The sequence below is a fragment of the Bubalus kerabau genome, chromosome 3 (genome assembly GCF_029407905.1).
Source record: "Bubalus kerabau isolate K-KA32 ecotype Philippines breed swamp buffalo chromosome 3, PCC_UOA_SB_1v2, whole genome shotgun sequence".
Lineage (NCBI taxonomy): Eukaryota > Metazoa > Chordata > Mammalia > Artiodactyla > Bovidae > Bubalus > Bubalus kerabau.
In genome coordinates, this window is record NC_073626.1 from 92,174,469 (window position 1) to 92,194,288 (window position 19,820).

General features: G+C 39.2%; 1 protein-coding gene across 3 annotated transcripts in view; it reads left to right on the plus strand.

Annotated features, from left to right (window-relative positions):
- Positions 1 to 19,820, plus strand: part of ACVR1 (activin A receptor type 1) — a 131,257-nt gene that overhangs the window by 62,075 nt on the left and 49,362 nt on the right. For all 3 annotated transcript variants that reach the window (XM_055572513.1, XM_055572516.1, XM_055572515.1), the window contains one exon: positions 15,387 to 15,460. In XM_055572513.1, coding sequence (XP_055428488.1) covers positions 15,387 to 15,460 — 74 coding nt within the window. The remainder of the gene's footprint in view (positions 1 to 15,386; positions 15,461 to 19,820) is intronic.

Here is a 19,820-nt window from a genome sequence, read left to right on the forward strand (position 1 = left end):
CAGCATGTGCCCAAGAAGTGAAGAAGGAATTTTAGTGGAAAATAAGCAGTCTCTGTCACATTGACTGGTCATTGCAATTTTACTGAATAGTCCCAAATTTTCTCTTTTGATTTCTTTTGTCTTATAAATTCCCATATACATTGTGGTTTATTTCTGGGATATCTGTTTAGTTTCACTGATCTCTCTACCTATGCATGTAGCAGGATCATACTGTTTTTCTTAAACTCTTGGAGCTTAATATGTTTCTTTTCCCTCTTGTAGGAGTAGTTCCATTTTACTGAATTTTCATATTTATTTTAAATTTCCTTCTATAGAATTTTAATTTTATAGAATTTTTCTATTTATCTGTGTGTGTGGTTTTGAAAAAACAAGGACTTTAATCATATCTAGTCACCACTCTCTCCACCCTAAGAAGAAAACCTGTTAATATGATTATTGGGATTGTGCTAAATAAGTTTTGTGAGAGAAGGTCCATAGCTTTATGGTGTTAATTTTTCTTATTTGGTGATTAATGTTGCACAGTGTTTGGAAAACACTGATTTGGATTCTATAATCATTGTATATCCTTGACCCATGAAACATATGTAAAATTGAAGTAAGAGAGAGGAAGGACCAACTTATAAGATGTTGTTACTTTTATTTTAATACTTGATTTCTAATTATGACTTGGTAAGTGAAGCCTATTTCTCTATTAAAAATTAATAAACTTGGAATGTGAAAAAACAATATTCCCACTGAAGATAGAAAGTAGTTGACATTTCAGAAGATTATTGTATAAACTTGTTTGTAACACAAACCTGGGCAAATTTTTGCATATATATATATATTTGATACTCAGTGTTGTTACTGCCTCTGAGAGTGGGTGTGTGTTAGTCTGCACCTTTGTTTAAATAATACACATTCCTCTTTTGTTTCTCCTATTTATCTTTTTATTATATGAAGTAAAACACAGATACAGATATCACACAAAGTATACATAGCTTAGTTAATTTTTGTAAGGTGAATATGTTTTGTGACCTCCATGCAGATCAAGAGACAGAATATTAGCAGCCCCCTAGAGCTCCTTGGCGTGTCCCCTACGTGTCACTCTCTCTCCAGAGGCAACCAGCTTCCTGACTTCTGTAGTAATTGCTTCATTGCCTTTCTGTGTGGTTTCATCACCTGCCTGTGCATATCTAGCTACTACAGTTTAGTCTTGCATTTCTTTTCATGTTTTTGAAGTTTCCTAAATGGCAACCCACTCCAGTACTCTTGCCTAGAAAATCCCATGGACCGAGGATCCTGGTGCAGGCTACTGTCCACGGGGTCGCAAAGAGTCAGACACAACTGAGTGACTTCACTTTCTTTCTAAAACTTAGGTTACCCCTCCAGCCCTTTGCTTTTCTTATAGCTTATTTGTTGAGAACCCAGCCATTTGACCTCTAATTTCCCACTGGCTGGGTGATGGCATTGTGTTTGTTGAATTCAACTTGTTCTTTTTCTTTTGGTAGAAAATGGTAATTTAGGTCCACAGTCTGGGCATCCAGAATGCTCACTGATGCTGGGTAGGTTGGTTTAATGGGCAGAGGATAACCATGTATATTTATTATATACTGTGTATATTTATTATATATATATATCTATATAGATACTCAATGAGTTCATACTGATGCTTACAATTCAAATTCAGCTTATATGGTTCTTATTTAACCTTTTCAGTATTATATCTCTAACTCCTTTGTTCCACCCAGAAAATTTAGGTTGTCCGGAACAGCCCGGAACAATAGAATTTGAATTGGCTATAGTTACACATTTGCTGCCTTCCACAGGATGCACACATATTGTCAACACTGCCCCAATCCTAACACTGTATCACTAGTGATGAGAACTGAAAGGCGATAGAAACAGTTCCTTTTTGATGTGCTATCCCCATTCTCTTCCCAGTTTTCAGGGGGAGGAAAAAGGGATGTTTATAATTGTTGAAAAGTGGGCAAATTTAACCACTGATTAGCTTTTAGATGATGTTTGGAGGAGAAAGACTTAATCTTGTTGGGTGAAATGCTGGCTTTATAGTCATGTTAGAAAAAGTCCTTATCTGTTAGAGAATTTGTGGGTGAAATGATGTGACTTCTGGGATTCTTGTTAAAATACATCAGGAATAAAATGGGCAGAATATGGAAAATGAGATTGTTTGTTTTGGGAACTGGGAGGTCAAAATAGGGTTTATTATCCTTTTTCTTTATGTAACTTGAAATGCCTGTTATAAAAATTTTTTTTTTTTAATTTTAAATACAGTGAAAAGACGAGGACGTATGATAGAGAAAGAAGGTGATAAGGAAGGAATAGTCAGGGAAGGGAAATGTGAATGAAGAAAGCATCCTCAGCTGGTGGTTCGGGCTGGCTCAGTGCTGGTGAAGCTGGGTAGCATCTTGAATGAGGAGAAGGGAAGGCCAAGAGATGTGATGCCTCAAGAGAAGCCAGCATCTAAGAGGAGAGAGGCAGAAGAAGAACCTACCACCCAAGGAAACTGAGCTGGTCCAAACCAGGAACGTAAAGATAGCAGAGAGATGGAGCCTCCTAATCCCAGCTAGGGAAGAACCCAGGGGGAGAAGGAGGTCATCAGCCCTGCCATGCTGCCCGGTGGACCAGAGATGCCACCCTCAGCATTCTCAGCATCACCCGAACTGCTGTGGGTCTGGGGGATTCCTTGGCTTCATCTCAGGTCAATCAAAGAAAAATCTTGGGGAGTGAGGTTTCCAAGTCTGAGTTTCGAGGAAGCTGCCTTGTTAATCTGAAGGATAAGGTGAAGTGTACAAAGAGTTAGAACCTTACCCGGAGGCATTTGGTAATGGACTGAGTAGAGACAGCGAGGAGGTGCTGGGAGCTCTGTAGAGTGCTCTTTGTAGGAAGTTTTCTGCAAGGGGAGAAGAGGGTAGATTTAAGAGGGCTTGGGACTGAGGGAGGTGGTGGTTGCTGAAATAGTTTCACTTATAACAATGTAAGGGAGGTTTGCTTGTCACAGTGGAGATGTGAGTGGTTCCTCATGCAGGAGGGTGACTGAATGGCGAGGCCAGGCATGCGGTCAGGGCCCACCAGCACCAGGGAGGTTACATTTTGGCAAGTTCTAGAGTTTTGATGGTTCGGGGAGCTTGGAAATGGTCATCGTGGATTAGATGTTCTATGTGTTAATATTTTGAATGACACACTGAAAGAGGAGAAATAACCAAGAGTACTTGAGAGGTCCTTCTGCTTCTCAAGTTCTCACTGGGCCTTTATGTCCATCCCTGAGGAAGAAGGAAGGAGCAGGGCTTTTATGGCTGTCATCGGCCCTTTGCTCTTAATTAGTGCTCCTCCCGCTCCTCTTCACATCCTCTCTCTTTCTTGTTTTCCTTTTCCTCGTATTCAGGTAACACGTGTAGAACATCCCAGAGGGGTTGCCTGCCACGGGGTGGTGTTCTTCAGTTGTTTGCTTTGGGACTGACTGTTGGAGGGATTCCTCCATTTTCTGGATTTCCTAATGTCTGTCTTTGAAAGTTGTGGGGAGAGGACTGAGGTGAGTACCCTGTTCTTGCTGCTTTTCTCTGCCTCAGGGTCTTTGTTTTTCATAATAGGTTCGATTCATCATTTTTACCCTATAAGCTTCCTACCTCTGTGTACTTGGGGGCATCCTCTATTTCCTGGATTTTATTTCTTCTCACTTAGTTGAGTGCATTTATTTTTACTTGCCATTAATTTCTGATTTAGGTCCATTGAGCGTTTGGGGTTGCGTGGGTGGCTTTTGGTTATGCCGGTTTCCTGGTCTCTTTCCACGTGGCCCCAGAGCCTCTCCCTGTCTCGTTTCTCCTCCTCCTTGTTTTCTGTTATGGTTACTTCGCTGCTAACTTGTTCATCTTGTACACTGACCCTGTGTACATGGCTCATTTTCTTTCTCATGATCGTATTTATACTTTTGATGGATATATTTAAATGAACAGCTGTGCATTTGTTGAGTCATACCACAATTATCTGATTCTGCTTTAGCTGCTCGACTGGCAAAAGCATATTTCAAGCTAAGTTGTGAGAGAATTCCATTAATCACATTCTCGCTGGGGGAGGGGAGAGGAGAATAGACCACTAAGGAAAGTCTTTTTAAAGATTAATGTTAATTAGTTGTTCCATTATTTTAGAATAGATTGATTTGGTTACTATTTAAAGTGTCACCTGAAGAAACTTTATAAAGATATAAATAACTATAAAGGTTTAATGATATCAGTCAGGCTAAATTCTCTGGAATTGTTGATGCGAGGATAAAGTTAGTAGCTGCTCTATTTAAACAGATAAGGGGCCTTTAAAAGAGTTTCTTTCTGTAAAGACTGGTGTTCTTGACTCAGCATTTGTTGAATTCATTGGCTCAGTGTTCTGTTTCAAGCCTCCTGAACAGATAACATATGATACAGAAGATGTTACAACTTTCTTTTTCTTTAAATGTATTAATTGCTAATTGTAACCTCTGCTTGAGTCTTTGGCTTCCATCAGCCAGATCTATTTTTCTCTTGACACTTCCTCAGGGTTCTTTCTGAAGGTTATTAATAGGCATGGAAGCATGGCTTTCCAAATAGCGTCAATAACTGTTAGAAGACGGGGGTGGGGTGGGGTGGGGAGGTGGGGGTGGGTGAAATATGTCAATTTCTGACTCGTAGGAGATGTATTTTCAAGCTCCAGAAGCTGTCTCCGAGGTCACTTGGGATGGCTCTGGGCAGATCAGCTGGTGTCTGCAACTAGAGAGCCAGGCAGTCCTGGCCAAATAGGCTAGTGTCCACCAGGGAGTCGTCTGGTATACCCGGAGTCTGCCAGCCATCTTTTTCTTTGGCTGCTGCTCTTGGATGACACCCTTGAAAACTGAAATCCAGGTTACAAATGATATCTTTTAATTTATCTCCAATACCTGGTTGGAGCTATATTCCATAGAGGATGAGGGGCAGCCTCCTCCCCCAGTCACTTCCTTGCCAGGCTGTAAAAAAAACAAATCCCGTAAACCTCACCACCCAACCCAACCCAAAGTGTAGTATTGACTAAGAAGTTAAAATTAATGTGCTTTAATTCATATTGCGTGCCTGGTATGTGCCAGGCACAGGGATGTATAGCCATGCACCAGATAGAGTTCTTACTCTCATGCTGCTTGAATTTTGGTGTGTGGAATAAGGAATGGGAGAGGGAGAGTCATAATAAAAACTAATAATCTAGTACATAAATGACAAATTGCACACAGCACTAAATGCCGTGAAGAAGTTGGCAGCACACCAAAGGGGGTGAGGGTGGGGAGGTGTGAAGGAGGAATGGACTGGAGTGTGTAGGGGAGCGTGGATGAGAAGAGCTGTGGTCAGGCTGGATCTCCACAGAAGTATGCTCTAGTGCTTCCTATTTGAAAAACAAAAAGAGATATACCTCCCTAGTGCTGACATCTTAATTTCTCCCCACCCTTCAAATTATTACAGGTTAGTCCTATTGGCCTTAGAATTGGGACAATTGTGTCAGATGGCAGTGCCCAAGCCACCATTTGTCAGATGCCTGGAGGGATAGGAAGATCTGACTTTAAGGCTAAAGGGGAGACTGCAGGCAGTTAGAAACGTGGCAGGTGCTGAGACGGCATCTAACTGAGGGCTTGGGGAGGAGGTAAGATGTTCGCTGGACGTCACAGTGCCTCATCTAAGAGGAGGGGTGTGGGTGGGAGGGGGCGAATAACAGGTTCCTATCTACTGGTAGGTTAAAAAAACAAAACCAAAAAACTCCCAGTTTGTAAACTGGAGAGAGAGGAGCCCTGAGCTGCCTAAGAGAATAAAACAAAACAGCTGGGAGATGATGGGTGCTATCAGTTGAAACAAAGCAGGAGAGCCGTGGCTATTTGATACAGAGGGAATGAAGTGGAAAATGAAGGAGAGTTTCCATGTAGTCAGGCGCATTGAAATAAAACCAGGTCTTGACATACCAGGAAGGTATGTGGTGGGTGATCAAAACATTGGTATCGGAAGCTTAGCTTAGCTATTATCTGTGTATCTGGTAGGGGTGTAACAAAGTCAGTTCCGTCCTGTATACAATTAAAATAAACCTACTGGGGATTCTTCAGTTCTACATGGTAGCTTAACTTAAACTGCTTATTTATTTTCATTCAATTAAGCCTCATTTCCCCGCCCCTCACCCCCCCCCCCTTTTTTTTTTAATATTATTCTTTTCCTGTCCATTCCAAACCATGTCTTGGTTCCATCTGTCGCAGCTGGAATGTTTGGAGTGTAACTCTTTCAGTCAAAGTGCTTTCTTTCCTGAAATCATCTGTAATTATTTCCTCTGACCACAAGATGAACTGATCCAGGGGCTGGGTTTCAGTTCTGTAGTACTTGTCCAAGAAGCTATTTGTATTCATCTATCTTGAAAGATCAAATTACATGCTAATATTCTGAAAGTAACACCCCACCAGAAACCCTCCCGCAGCAGTGAAGTCTATATAAAACCAAGTACTGGCAACTTGCACATTGCCAGTTCAGACAGAGTGTGGTGTTAAAAATATTTACCAGGTCATTTGTGAACTGGAGAAAAGACCCTGACTTAACTTATACGGTATGATGGCTTTGGTTTAGCCTTTGCATCTATAACTGACAGCCCCTCTCTCCCCACCCTTTCCAAAGGCCCAGGTAGTTTGGAGCAAGCTGCCCTTGGGTTCTCTCTCTGCTTGTTGAGCAGAGAAGGGACATCACTATTGTCACATAATGGCTGATTTCTGTCCCACTTGGAGGTAGTGGTTGTAAGTATACCTTCCCTCAAAGTTTTGTGTCTGGAATTTATCTTACTGAGTCTGACTTTGACCCCCAAATGTGCCTGACTTACACTAATTCTGGTTTTTATTTTACCGTGTGAGTTACAAGAGAATTGAAGAATGAGGATGGTAGGTGGGAGGTAGAAACTACTTGTATACCAGCAACATGGCTTATTTTTCCTTTCACATCAAGTTCTTTTTTTTTTTTTTTTTCGGGGTAGGGGAGATAATTAGAGTATATGAAATTAATTCTGAGATTAGAGAAATGGAAAGAGGGCATGCTTGAAAGGTGACCCAAATAACCATGAGTAAAGATTGTTTTCCAAGAGGAAAATCAAGATAAAATGCACAGTGTGTTGAAGCTTGGATAAAATGTTAAGGATGACAAAAACAGATTGCTAAACAATGACTGGCTGGTTAGTGAGGGTTGTGTATGTTGGTTGATTAGGACCTGAACTCTGGTTAGGTGGGCTTTGAGTTTGACTTTGTGTCCTTGAGCGAGTTACTTCTACTTACCTACTGATTTTTCTTGTTGGTAAAATGGAATTAATATGAATATTTATTTTAGAGCAGTGGTTCCCAGCTTTTTTGGCTCCAGGGACTGGAAGCCCTGTTTTGTTGGAAGACAATGTTTCCATCACGGGGGAGAGGGAGATGGTTTCAGGATGAATCCAGCACATTACATCTATTGTGCACTATATTTCTATCATTATTACATTAGCTCTACCTCAGATCATCAGGCTTGAAACCCTGAAGTTGGGGACCCCTATTATAGAGTGTTTTGGGGAGAGGTTAAACAAGATAATACATAGGGCCCCTAAGCACAGTGCTTGGTTACCTAAGTATCACTACTGTTACTATACTAACGATGTGGTGTAGACAGATAACTGAGGGAAAGCGGAATCACTCTAATTTATATTATAGTAAAGGGAAATTTTTTTTTTCCCTTGTGGTAGGCATAGCATAGGCCATATAAAAGATATATAACAGGACAGTCATGATAGTGCTCACCAACAGTGAGTGAGCATCTTTACGTGAATGGTGGAAAAGTCATTCAAAATAGGAATGGATGAAAGTACAACGTATCTTTCAAGATTCTAACTTGGAGATTGTTAGAAGTTGAATTGAGAAGAGTATCAAACAAGTCCCTATTGAACGAGTAGGTGCCCAGTGAATTATTCACTGAACAAATGAACAAACCTAATAAGTCTAGGCCACCAGGCCAGACAAATGGACATTTTGTAGGATTTTCTGATGGGAAAGAATCTCAGGGTTCCTCTTCCAGCTTCTCTTTCATCCTCTACATACGGATGACAAATTGTATGCTGTTCATAAGTCTAGGTGTTAGAAGTATCTTTTATAGTATCACTAATAATCAACTAGATTACTTAATATGAGCCCTAAAGGTTGAATATAGAAGTGTATTATACTTGTGGTTATTCTGTGACTGACATCAAAATGCTTTGTGATTTTTGAGGGAATATATTGCAGTGTATCAGTGGCTTTATCCAGCTGTAAAACTGTGATGAGAAAAAGAAGTGCCAAACTTGGTCTCAAGCCCACACATGTTAAAAATTGAGCTAAAGACTAGCTCCTTAACTGAATATCAGTCTGATCTATAAATGGAGTTTGAAAAGTACCATGGGATTTGGAAAGCAGTTCTGTTTTGCCCTGATGGTTTGTCTGTTTTTAGTAGAATATCATGGGACTGTCCTGTCTCCCATGGGAGCAGTCCTGAGACATTTTAAGAGATGATACTGATTTAAAGAAGGGATGTGAGTTAAGACAGGAGGTCCCTATCCTTTTTCTGAGTAACTCTCTTTGCCTTGTGTCTGAAATATTAAGATCAGTTACCAGGGATAGAGAGCACTGTCCAAGAACAGCAAGGAGTTGGTATGTACTGGAGGCAAAATTTTGTACTCTGACTCCTTCAGGTAATATTCTATAACCCCCAGTAGCCTATGGGTGTTTTCAGTTATGGATTTAGGACTTAGAATATTGCAAAAGGATTCAGTTGGATTGCAGATGGACACCAGACCCCTTCTGATCAGTTTCATGTCTCATTTAAACACTATTTAATTGCATCCATAAAATGCTATTCCAACATGAAATAGATGTGTATAATGGCTTCCCTTGACCACTGGACTTGTGTACTTCTTCGATGTGAGGGAGTTTAAACATATTTCTTAACCTGTGGAACAGTAACATTTTTGTCAGGTATTGAGCAAATGCTCAGCTTAAAATATTTAGTACCATCTGATTACCTGGTATGGTAGAAGAGTCGCTCTTTTAGGAGTGAGGCGCCCATTCTCAAAGCATGGTCCAGGATTCTCTGGAGTTTTCAAGACTATCTCAGGGGTGTTCCACAGTGTCTTCTTCTTTCAGTCACACAGACATATTCATGTGTGAAGCTGGATTCTGTATGTTTCAGCTGATGCCACATGTCATAACAGATTGAATGCAGAGTCATATATGAGAATCCAGTTGCTTTCTACTAAGCCAAACATAGAGATTTGTCAAAATGCATAATAATACCATTTTGCTCACTACAATTTTTTTTGAGGGGGGAATATACTTCTTAAAAATTAAAAAAAAATTTTTTTAATTTTTATTGGAGTATAGTTGCTTTACAATGTTGTATTCGTTTTTGCTGTACATCAGAATAAATCAGCTATACATATACATAGATCCCCTGTGTTTTTGAATTTCCTTTCCATTTAGGTTACTATTAGAGCACTGAGTAGAGTTCCCTGAGCTATATGGTAGGTTCTCACTAGTTACCTATTTTATACGTAGTATCAATAGTGTAGGTATATCAATCCCAATCTCCCAATTTCCTGCCCCCCCACCCCCAAACCTTTCCCCCTTTGGTACCCATACATTTTTTCTCTACATTTGTGTTTCCATTTAGTTCTTTTTTTTTCTAATTTAGAAAAAATGGGATAATATGTTGTTATTTAAAAACAAATAGTAATTAAAACATTCTCCATTAAAAAATTAAAAAATTTCTAATAGAATAACTGTTGATAGAAATAGCCCACATAGACAAGTTCCTTAGAGTCCTCAATAATTTTCAAGAGTATAAAGAGATTCTGAGATCAAAAATTTTTTAAATCACTAAATTAAAACATCCCTGAACTATTGATTATCGCCACTCTCGTCTCCCATTATCGGTTTCTCTTTGGGGCCAGCCCACATGAAACTCCTTAGTTAAAAATACTTGAGTACAGAGGAGTACTTTTAAAATTACTTTTAAAAACAGTGTTTTCTTAGCATATTTTAAACTTATAGATCCCTGGGGCTTCAAGTTGGGACATTATCATATTGATGTTTTTCATAAGTAAAATATGATCAGAAAATTTATTCCAGAATATTCTCCTTTCTGCATTTTGTTTACCTTTTTACTTTTGAAAGTACCCTTTTTTAGTAGCTGAGTTAACTGGTCAGCAGAGGCAGTCCAGACACTGAAAAAGTGGTGACCAACAAATGATGCTGACATTTTTTCCCCAAAGATTTTTGGCAGGTTTTGAGCTATCTATCTATAAACAGCAGATTTTGTTTGGAAGCCTGAATTTTTAACTCCTTTTTTTTCCCTCCCCTGTTTTCCATTTAGGAGCCTAAATTATTGTTTCAATTTTGCTTGCACAATAATAATCAGTTAAAAGGTGTTTAGGGGCATGAACTTTTGTTGGTTTTGTGACAGGAAAAATTGCCAGTGGTGATTGTCTTTAGAATTATTTTTTAAATTGTGAAAGAATTCTTGATTTTAAACCTTTGGACTTGTTACCTGTTGACTATTACTACCTGCACTAAATTCTAGATAATAAAGTTAACAGTTGATAAATGCTTTAATCTTGCTATTCCTTTGCAGATGCTTGTGTGTTAGGAGTGTGGAGGGGGCATTGCTAATTCTTTGGAATTTAAAGTTAAATTGAACTGATTAGTTCAGGGGAAATTTGAATTTAGCAAGTATTAAATGTGCACCTACTTGGCTTTGGTAGTGATGAACAAAATAGACTATAGATTTTACTATAATGTTTATAGTCTAGTGAGGGAGGCAGATGTTCCAAAGCACACATATGAGTATGAATATGTAATTATTAATTATGATAAGTGCTATGAATGAAATCAACAAAATGGTATGTGAGAGTATAATGAGGGAATATGAGGATATAGGAAAGCTTCTAGAAGGTAGTGCATTGGAGACTTGAAAGATGAGTAGGAATTTGCCAGATTGGATCCTAAAAGATGGACCCAATCACTGGGAGTAGCAGCAACGTATATAGAGAGGTCCAGAGACAGGCAGGAAGCTGGCCAGTTGGTGTGCTAAGGACAATGGAGTGGAGAAGGCTTTGAATGTAGGGAGGTGAGTAGGGGGCTTACTTACTAGGGCTTACCGTGTTTTACCCAGGTTCTGGTTGGGGGCTACCTCCCCGGCCTTCTTGGGTTTTCTTTCCTTATCACTCTTCTCTATAAGCTCTCTGTATCCTAGCCTGGTGGTTTTTTTTTTTTCATGTGAAATATGTCTTAAGTCCTCAGAATGCACCATGCTTCCCCTTGCCACAGGGTCTGTGTCAAAGCTGAGAAACTGCCATTTTCCTTAAATGCCCTCCTGTCTCCACCAGAGTGTTCACCGCTCCAACACAAACACATGTGCACGCACACACACAAACGAGAACTCACATACGCTCGCCCTTTTTGTAGTACCTCCTACTCATCTTTCTAGTTCCTGTTTAGATATAATCTCCCCAGGGAAGCTGCTCCACCCTCCGGAAAAATTTCAAGTTGTTTTGTTAATAGCAGGCTTCCAATAGTTGTGGAAGGAAGGAGAAAAGATGGGCTGGAAATTCAAAGATAAGACTGTGATAGTTCAGTGGTTTTCAAAGGCTTTTGATGATTATATCTCATCAGTTAAAAAGCTTTTTCAGTGTATACCCCCAATGTGTATGTTGCTTATAAGTGTTATATAAAATAAATCTACGTACTATAAAACATACATAAAGGAGAATTTTTAAAAAGACTTAAGATGAAATATTTATGGTATTGCTAATGGTAATGACATTGTATTATTGACGAAAATCTCAAGTCACTCAGGATAATGTTTATTGTTTGTGATACTGGATGCAAATCAGTTTTTAATGTATTTTTTAATTTTGAAGTTGGTGAGCCTGCTTCATGTCACATTGAACTAAATGTTAATTGCTTTTCTCTAGTAAACTGATTAACCACTAGGAACAGTGATATCAGCTCCACCATTTTCTTACTATTCTCTGGTACTCATTAATAACATATTTAATCTGTAGTATCCTTTATGGATTTGAACACTTGCAATGTGGAGAGGGCTCATTTCATTGTATCTAGCCATAACAACCTGTGAAAGTGAAAGTTGTTCAGTCTTTTCTGACTCTTTGTGACTCCATGGACTATACAGTCCATGGAATTCTTTAGGCCAGAATACTGGAGTGGGTAGCCTTTCCCTTCTCCAGGGGATCTTCCCAACCCAGGGATCAAACCAAAGTCTCCCTCATTGCACGTGGATTCTTTACAACCTGTGATTCCACTTAAATAAACCTTCAAGCCTGACTATTCTAGAAGCAAACCATGTCCACTCTTTCACATTAGGTAACTCCCACTTCGGCAAGATACCACTTGTAGTGGACTATCATAAAAGATGAAGTTATCACTCTATTAGATTAAATCATTTTTTAAATAGGATGCAAGTTTTAGTATATTCATTCCATAATTTAATGAATTATTTTGTATGGCCTGTGGAAGTATGTACCTCTTTGGGGGCAAGTAGGCCAGTGCTGGAGATTGACGTAGACAAATGATTAATTCTGCGTGGTGTTAGACCAGTGCTGGAGGGGTGAAATCACTGCTGATGGAGAACTATTGCACCAGGCATTTGCTTTTTGAACTGGATCATGAATGGCAGGAGGAGGGAGTTGGGTAGGAGAGAAGTAGAGGGGAGGCTCAGGTCACCTGGAGTGGAGGGAACCAACAGAGTGCTTCTGTTCAAAGGCAGATATTTGTAAGGATCCCAGGGAGAGGTGAGGCGTTTGTATATTAATAAGGGCTTGCTCTAGAAAAGATCTGTGGTGAACATGGAAATAATAATAATAACAATAACAACAACGGAAACAGAAAAAAGGGTCTCTCATGTTTCATGTGCTTTTAAAAATATAAAAAAGAAGTCCATTAAACTCTCCTTTAACCCTTTCCCTCACCTTGCTGTTAGAGAAGAGAGAGTCTGAAATGCAATTGTAGACAAATTGGGGTGGTAAGACAGAATAGAGGTGTGGGGCATGAGCAATCACTAACAAAAAATTTTGATTTTAAGATGATGAGTCAGAAGGTGTCCATTCCAAACAACTTAGATAGCAATGGGTTCTTATTCTTTGCTTTAAAGCTACAAGAGTAACATAGCACATGAACCTTTTCATTAAAGAACTTTACCCATTTTCTCTATTTTTGCCATCCAGAAGATTGCAACTAGTTCAAGGTTTAATTTTTTTAAATTATTTTTGTAATAAAGAATTACTATAACCAAACTCTCATCATAATTTCCAAAATTTTTCAGGAATTACTCAAATGGAAAAGTTCTCTGTTGCTGTCCTTTGACTCAGAACATTGAGCTTCTGCCCATGTAGTTTTAGGGCAGTATCAACTTAAAGTTTATATATCTTATTTTCTCTCCAATATAGTTTCACAGGTTAAAGTTTCATTGGATTTCTTCCTGTCTTGATTGTGTCTATGCTTTGTTAAATTTAAAGTAATGTAAGAATACATTGCTTTGTTCTAGATGAAGTGTAAGCTATAGTTTTGTGTTTGACTTTTTTTTTCTTTTTTAGCGCTGTATGATGATTGTAAATTGCTTCCCCTCTAATCCTTTTGAGGAAAAGTAAAGCTCAAACATAGTAATTTGGCTTGGATTATTCAGTCACTTAATCTTTAGCATCATGTTCAGTTCAGTTCAGTCGCTCAGTCGTGTCTGACTCGGCGATCCCATGAATCGCAGCACGCCAGGCCTCCCTGTCCATCACCAACACCCGGAGTTCACTCAGACTCACGTCCATCGAGTCAGTGATGCCATCCAGCCATCTCATCCTCTGTTGTCCCCTTCTTCTCCTGCCCCCAATCCCTCCCAGCATGGGGGCCTTTTCCAATGAGTCACCTCTTCGCATGAGGTGGCCAAAGTACTGGAGTTTCAGCTTTAGCATCATTCCTTCCAAAGAAATCCCAGGGCTGATCTCCTTCAGAATGGACTGGTTGGATCTCCTTGCAGTCCAAGGGACTCTCAAGAGTCTTCTCCAACACCACAGCTCAAAAGCATCAATTCTTTGGCGCTCAGCTTTCTTCACAGTCCACCTCTCACATCCATACATGACCACTGGAAAAACCATAGCCTTGACTAGACGGACCTTTGTTGGCAAAGTAATGTCTCTGCTTTTGAATATTCTATCTAGGTTGGTCATAACTTTCCTTCCAAGGAGTAAGTGTCTTTTAATTTCATGGCTGCAGTCACCATCTGCAGTGATTTTGGAGCCCCCAAAATAAAGTCTGACACTGTTTCCCCATCTATTTCCCATGAAGTGATGGGACCAGATGCCATGATCTTCGTTTTCTGAATGTTGAGCTTTAAGCCAACTTTTTCACTCTCCTCTTTTACTTTCATCAAGAGGCTTTTGAGTTCCTCTTCACTTTCTGCCATAAGGGTGGTGTCATCTACATATCTGAGGTTATTGATATTTCTCCCGGCAATCTTGATTCCAGCTTGTGCTTCTTCCAGCCCAGCGTTTCTCATGATGTACTCTGCATAGAAGTTAAATAAGCAGGGTGACAATATACAGCCTTGACGTACTCCTTTTCCTATTTGGAACCAGTCTGTTGTTCCATGTCCAGTTCCAACTGTTGCTTCCTAACCTGCATACAGGTTTCTCAAGAGGCAGGTCAGGTAGTCTGGTATTTCCATCTCTTTCAGAATTTTCCACAGTTTATTGTGATCCACACAGTCAAAGGCTTTGGCATAGTCAATAAAGCAGAAATAGATGTTTTTTGTGGAACTCTCTTGCTTTTTTGATGATCCAGCGGACGTTGGCAATTTGATCTCTAGTTCCTCTGCCTTTTCTAAAACCAGCTTGAACATCTGGAAGTTCACGGTTCACGTATTGCTGAAGCCTGGCTTGGAGAATCATGTTAGAACAGTCTATTCATGCTTCTCAGAATTCTTGTTGCCAATTCTGAGTTCAGTGGAATAAGATAAAATTCAAACTTAAGTCCTTTACGAATACCCATCCTTATAAGTCCTTTAGGAATACTTAGCGTTATAACTGAGAATTTTTCATGTCCCTTTTGAGCTCTTTATAAGAGGGTAGACTCAGAGAATGTTGTCTTGGATGGGCCACCAGTAGGAGAGAAATCTGATTAACACTTTAAGATGATTTATTTAGATCCATGTAAAGGGTACATGTTTAAATTACTAAGAAGTAAGGCAACATATGTAAGAGGGATTTGTAAGAAAGGCCTTGAATGACAAGTATAAAGATGGTATGCTTCATTTGTCTTCCTGCAGTTACATTTTTTTTGGTTTACTGAACTCTCTTATTTTTTCCCTCCACAGTTGTACAATGGTGGATGGAGTGATGATTCTTCCTGTGCTCGTGATGATTGCTTTCCCTTCCCCTAGTATGGAAGGTAAGTGGCTCACAGTTGGGTAGGATAAGCATACTGTGTAATGTTCGCTTTATTGTCAACTAGCTTGTTCTTAATCCTGTCAGACTTAATCCTCCTCTTCCCCCATTTTCAAGACTATTTTTTTTAGAGCTGTTGAAAGGAAGGCAAAGAGATTTGTCATCTACTTCCTGCACACATGTATGGCCTTCTCCATTATCCACATTCCGCCGACCAAAGTGATCCATTTGTTATAATTGATGAACCTACATTGACACATCATAATCATCCTAGTTTATAGTTTGTGTATATTAGGGTTCACTCTTGGTGGTGTACATTTTATGGGTTTGGTCAAATGTAAAATGACTTATATCTGTTATTAAAGTGTCAGAGTATTTTACTCCCCTAAAAATCCGCTGAGCTCCACCTATTCGTCCCGCTCCACCTATTCGTCCCGCTCCACCTCTGCAACATCTGCCCACTGCTGATGCTTTTATTGCCTCCATGGTTTTGTCTTTTCTAGAGTGTCATATAATTGGATTCATACACTGTATAGCCTCTTCATATTGGCTTCTTTCACCTAGTGTTACACTTGTACGTTTCCTCCATATCTGTTCATGGCTTAATAGTTCTGTTTCATTGTCTGAATGTACCATAGTTTATCCCTTCAACTACTGAAGGTCATCTTGATTGCTTCCAAGTTTTGGCAGTTATGAATAAAGCTTCTGTAAACATCTGTGTACTGGATTTTGTGTGGGTATAAGTTTTCAACTCCTCAAACAACAGGGATTGTGATTGCTGGGTTGTATGTTAGAATATGTCTAGTTTTGTTAGAAACTGCTAAGCTGTCTTCCAAAGTGGCTGTTCCATTTTGCATTCCCACTAGCAATGTCTGAGAGTTCCTACTGTTCCACATTCTTACCAGCTTGTGGTAGTAACAGTGTTGTAGACTTTGGCCGTTCTTACAGGTATGTGGCAGTGTCTCATTCTTTTAATTTGCGTTTCCCTGATGATGTATGAAGTATGCAGAAAAGCACATCTTTTCACATGCTTATTTGCCATCTGTATATCTTTATTTAAGTGTCTTTAAGGTCTTTGGCCCATTTTCCAATTGGGTTGTTTGTTTTCTTATTGTTTAATTTTTAGAGCTCTTTGCATGTTTTGGATAACAGTCCTTTATCAAATATGGTATATGTTTTCTCCCAGTCTGTGGTTTGTCTTGTCATTCTTTTGACATTATCTTTCACAGTGCAGAAGTTTTTAATTTTAATGGAGTCCAGCTTATTAATTGTTTCTTTCATGGATCATACTTCTAAAAAGTTATTGCTTTACTCAATGAGGTCATCTAGATTTTCTGCATTATTAATAGGAGTTTATAGTGTTCATATGTTACAGTTAGGTCTGTGATCTATTAATATTAATTGAATAATTTTTATGAGGGGGGTATAAGTTCTGTGTCTAGATTTTTTGGGGCATGTGAACACCCCCTTTTTATAATATATATTTGATAATGCCCCTTGATTTTCTTAAAATGTAATTCTTATACATACCGTACCTTTCTTATAAATGTAAGTTTTAAAAATTCAGTGTAAGTCCTTATCTGAAATAGAAAATTCTCTTAAAATAATATGTAATTAACTATGCCATATAATTAAAATGGTATTTATAGGCAAATGTAATATAGTATAGTTGGATATGAGTGCACTATAAGATATAATGAAGTAACAGATGTTTGTATAAGAATACAAACATTTATGTACACACATATGTATTAATCTTTGATGTCTTAGAAAACAGAAAATGTATTGGTATCTTTTCTGTTTTCTAAGACATCAAAGATTAATATATATGTGTGTGTGTATATAAATGTTTGTATTCTTATTGGTACTAGTGAATTTATTATATTGGTGATTTAATTAGCACAAGTGATCTTGCCTGCAGTGATTGAATTTTCTGAATTGGTGAACAAATTTTGGTAGAATCAAAACAGGGACTATTTGTCCTTTGACACAGTGGCTGTATTTTGAGTAAATTTCATATACATTAAGACAGTGTAAGACATACTTTATATTTTTATGAATAAAAGTGTTAGGTATTAAGTTCAATTAATTATACAAAGAGTTTTCATGTGAATGAATGCTTAGTGGAACAGTGAGACCCTAAAGGGGCACAGGTAACTTAGTTGTGTGAGATTACACGGGCAAAATGCTTTGGTATCTGTGGGCTTTACTCGTTCTATCTTCTCTTCTCCCCATTTGTAAAAGGCTACTTAAGGATGATACTGCCCATGCAGAGTCCACAAAAGAGATAATCAAGAGAAAAAGAAAATAAAAGCTGCCTATAATTCCCTGCACTTACATGTAATTGCTTTTAGCATGTTGGTATAAATCTTCCTAGATATATAAATGAACTATATTTTATTGTGCATTGAGCAGTTTGAACTTTATTTTAAAAGGGTTGCTCCATGAAAAGTGGTGCTTATGGTGTGAATCTCAGCCTTGTGATCAGATAGGCCAGAAAGTCTTATGTGTCTGCAGATAGGCCAGAAAGTCTTATGTGTCTGTTACAGGCTCTTGGAGGTATAGTGATCGGCTTTATACATTTGATAAGTTTCCAAGGAGGCATATAATATGACGAGTTAGTATAGCCAACACTGTGGAAAAACAGAACTTGATATACTAGAAGCTTATTTTGTTATATGTTCAGTTCAGTTCAGTCCAGTTGCTCAGTCGTGTCCGACTCTTTGCGACCCCTTGAATCGCAGCACGCCAGGCCTCCCTGTCCATCACCAACTTCCAGAGTTCACTCAGACTCACTTCCATCGAGTCAGTGATGCCATCCAGCCATCTCATCCTCTGTCGTCCCCTTCTCCTCTTGCCCCCAATCCCTCCCAGCATCAGAGTCTTTTCCAATGAGTCAACTCTTTGCATGAGGTGGCCAAAGTACTGCAGTTTCAGCTTCAGCATCATTCCTTCCAAAGAAATCCCAGGGCTGATTTCCTTCAGAATGGACTGGTTGGATCTCCTTGCAGTCCAAGGGACCCTCAAGAGTCTTCTCCAACACCAAAGTTCAAAAGCATCATAATATTTGATCTGTTCCTGCTTCCTTCCCATATTCATTGACATATATTATAGATCTGCATTGTCCTGTCTGGGAGCTAGCCATATGTAGCTACTGAGCACTCTCATTGCAGCTAATACAAATTGAGATGTGCTGTTAAGTATAAAGACACACTGGGTTTTGAAGACAGTAAAAATGTGAATTTTATCTGTTCCTTTTTACAACTATGAAAATTTACAGTTACATAAAGTAGTTCCTACTATGTTTCTATTGGAAAGCACTGCTGCTGCTGCTGCTGCTAAGTCGCTTCAGTCGTGTCTGACTCTGTGCGACCCCATAGACGGCAGCCCACCAGGCTTCCCCGTCCCTGGGATTCTCCAGGCAAGAACACTGCAGCGGGTTGCCATTTCCTTCTCCAATGCATGAAAGTGAAAAGGGAAAGTGAAGTTGCTCAGTCGTGTCTGACCCTCAGCGACCCCATGGACTGCCGCCCACCAGGCTCCTCCATCCATGGGATTTTCCAGGCAAGAGTACTGGAGTGGGTGCCATTGCCTTCTCCATTGGAAAGCACTGTTGTCAACCAATTTAGGTATCAAAAGTCTGTATCCCACTCTAAGCAGTGTTGTTTAACAGAGTCCAATAATATTGCAGTCATTTAAATTAGCACCAAAAAGATATGAAATAAGGATCCTGCATGGAAGTTTAAAGGAGTAGAAGGTATATTAACTAGAAGATAGGTTGAATGGTCTTAGGTTGAAGGAATGAGGAATGAGAAGAAATGGACTGGGAACATTTGATGGGTTAACCGTAGTTCTCAGCTGAGGAGTTTATTTTATCCCCCAGAGGACACTTGATAATGGCTAGAGACAAAAGGCAAGTTGCTCAGATTTTCCCTTTTTTTGTGGCTATACAATATGATCATAATAAAACAAAAAAGTAAAGACCATTGTGAAATGAAATCCCTCCAAATTCCATGTGCTTCTCTAGATACACAGTATGGTAGGGCAGTCCTTCAAATTTCATGCGCTGTCCTGGTTGGACTCATGGTGTAGGCAATAGAAAAAAAAGAGAGTGGAAAAGAAATTGAGGTAGAAATGTAGTATGAATAGAGAAGAAGTGGAGAACGAATCGGGGAAGAGGAAGTGAAAAGGGCCTTTATGAAAAAGTATTAGCAATTCAGCCATTGGTTGTTTTTTCCTGCTTTAAGCTCTTAAGCTGCCCAAAGAATCAAGCAAATGACCTCTTATTGCCACAGTGAAGATCTGTAATGAAATGCGTTAGTCTGGCTGAAATGGAAATGGATGCCACTAAGGTTTTGCTATTG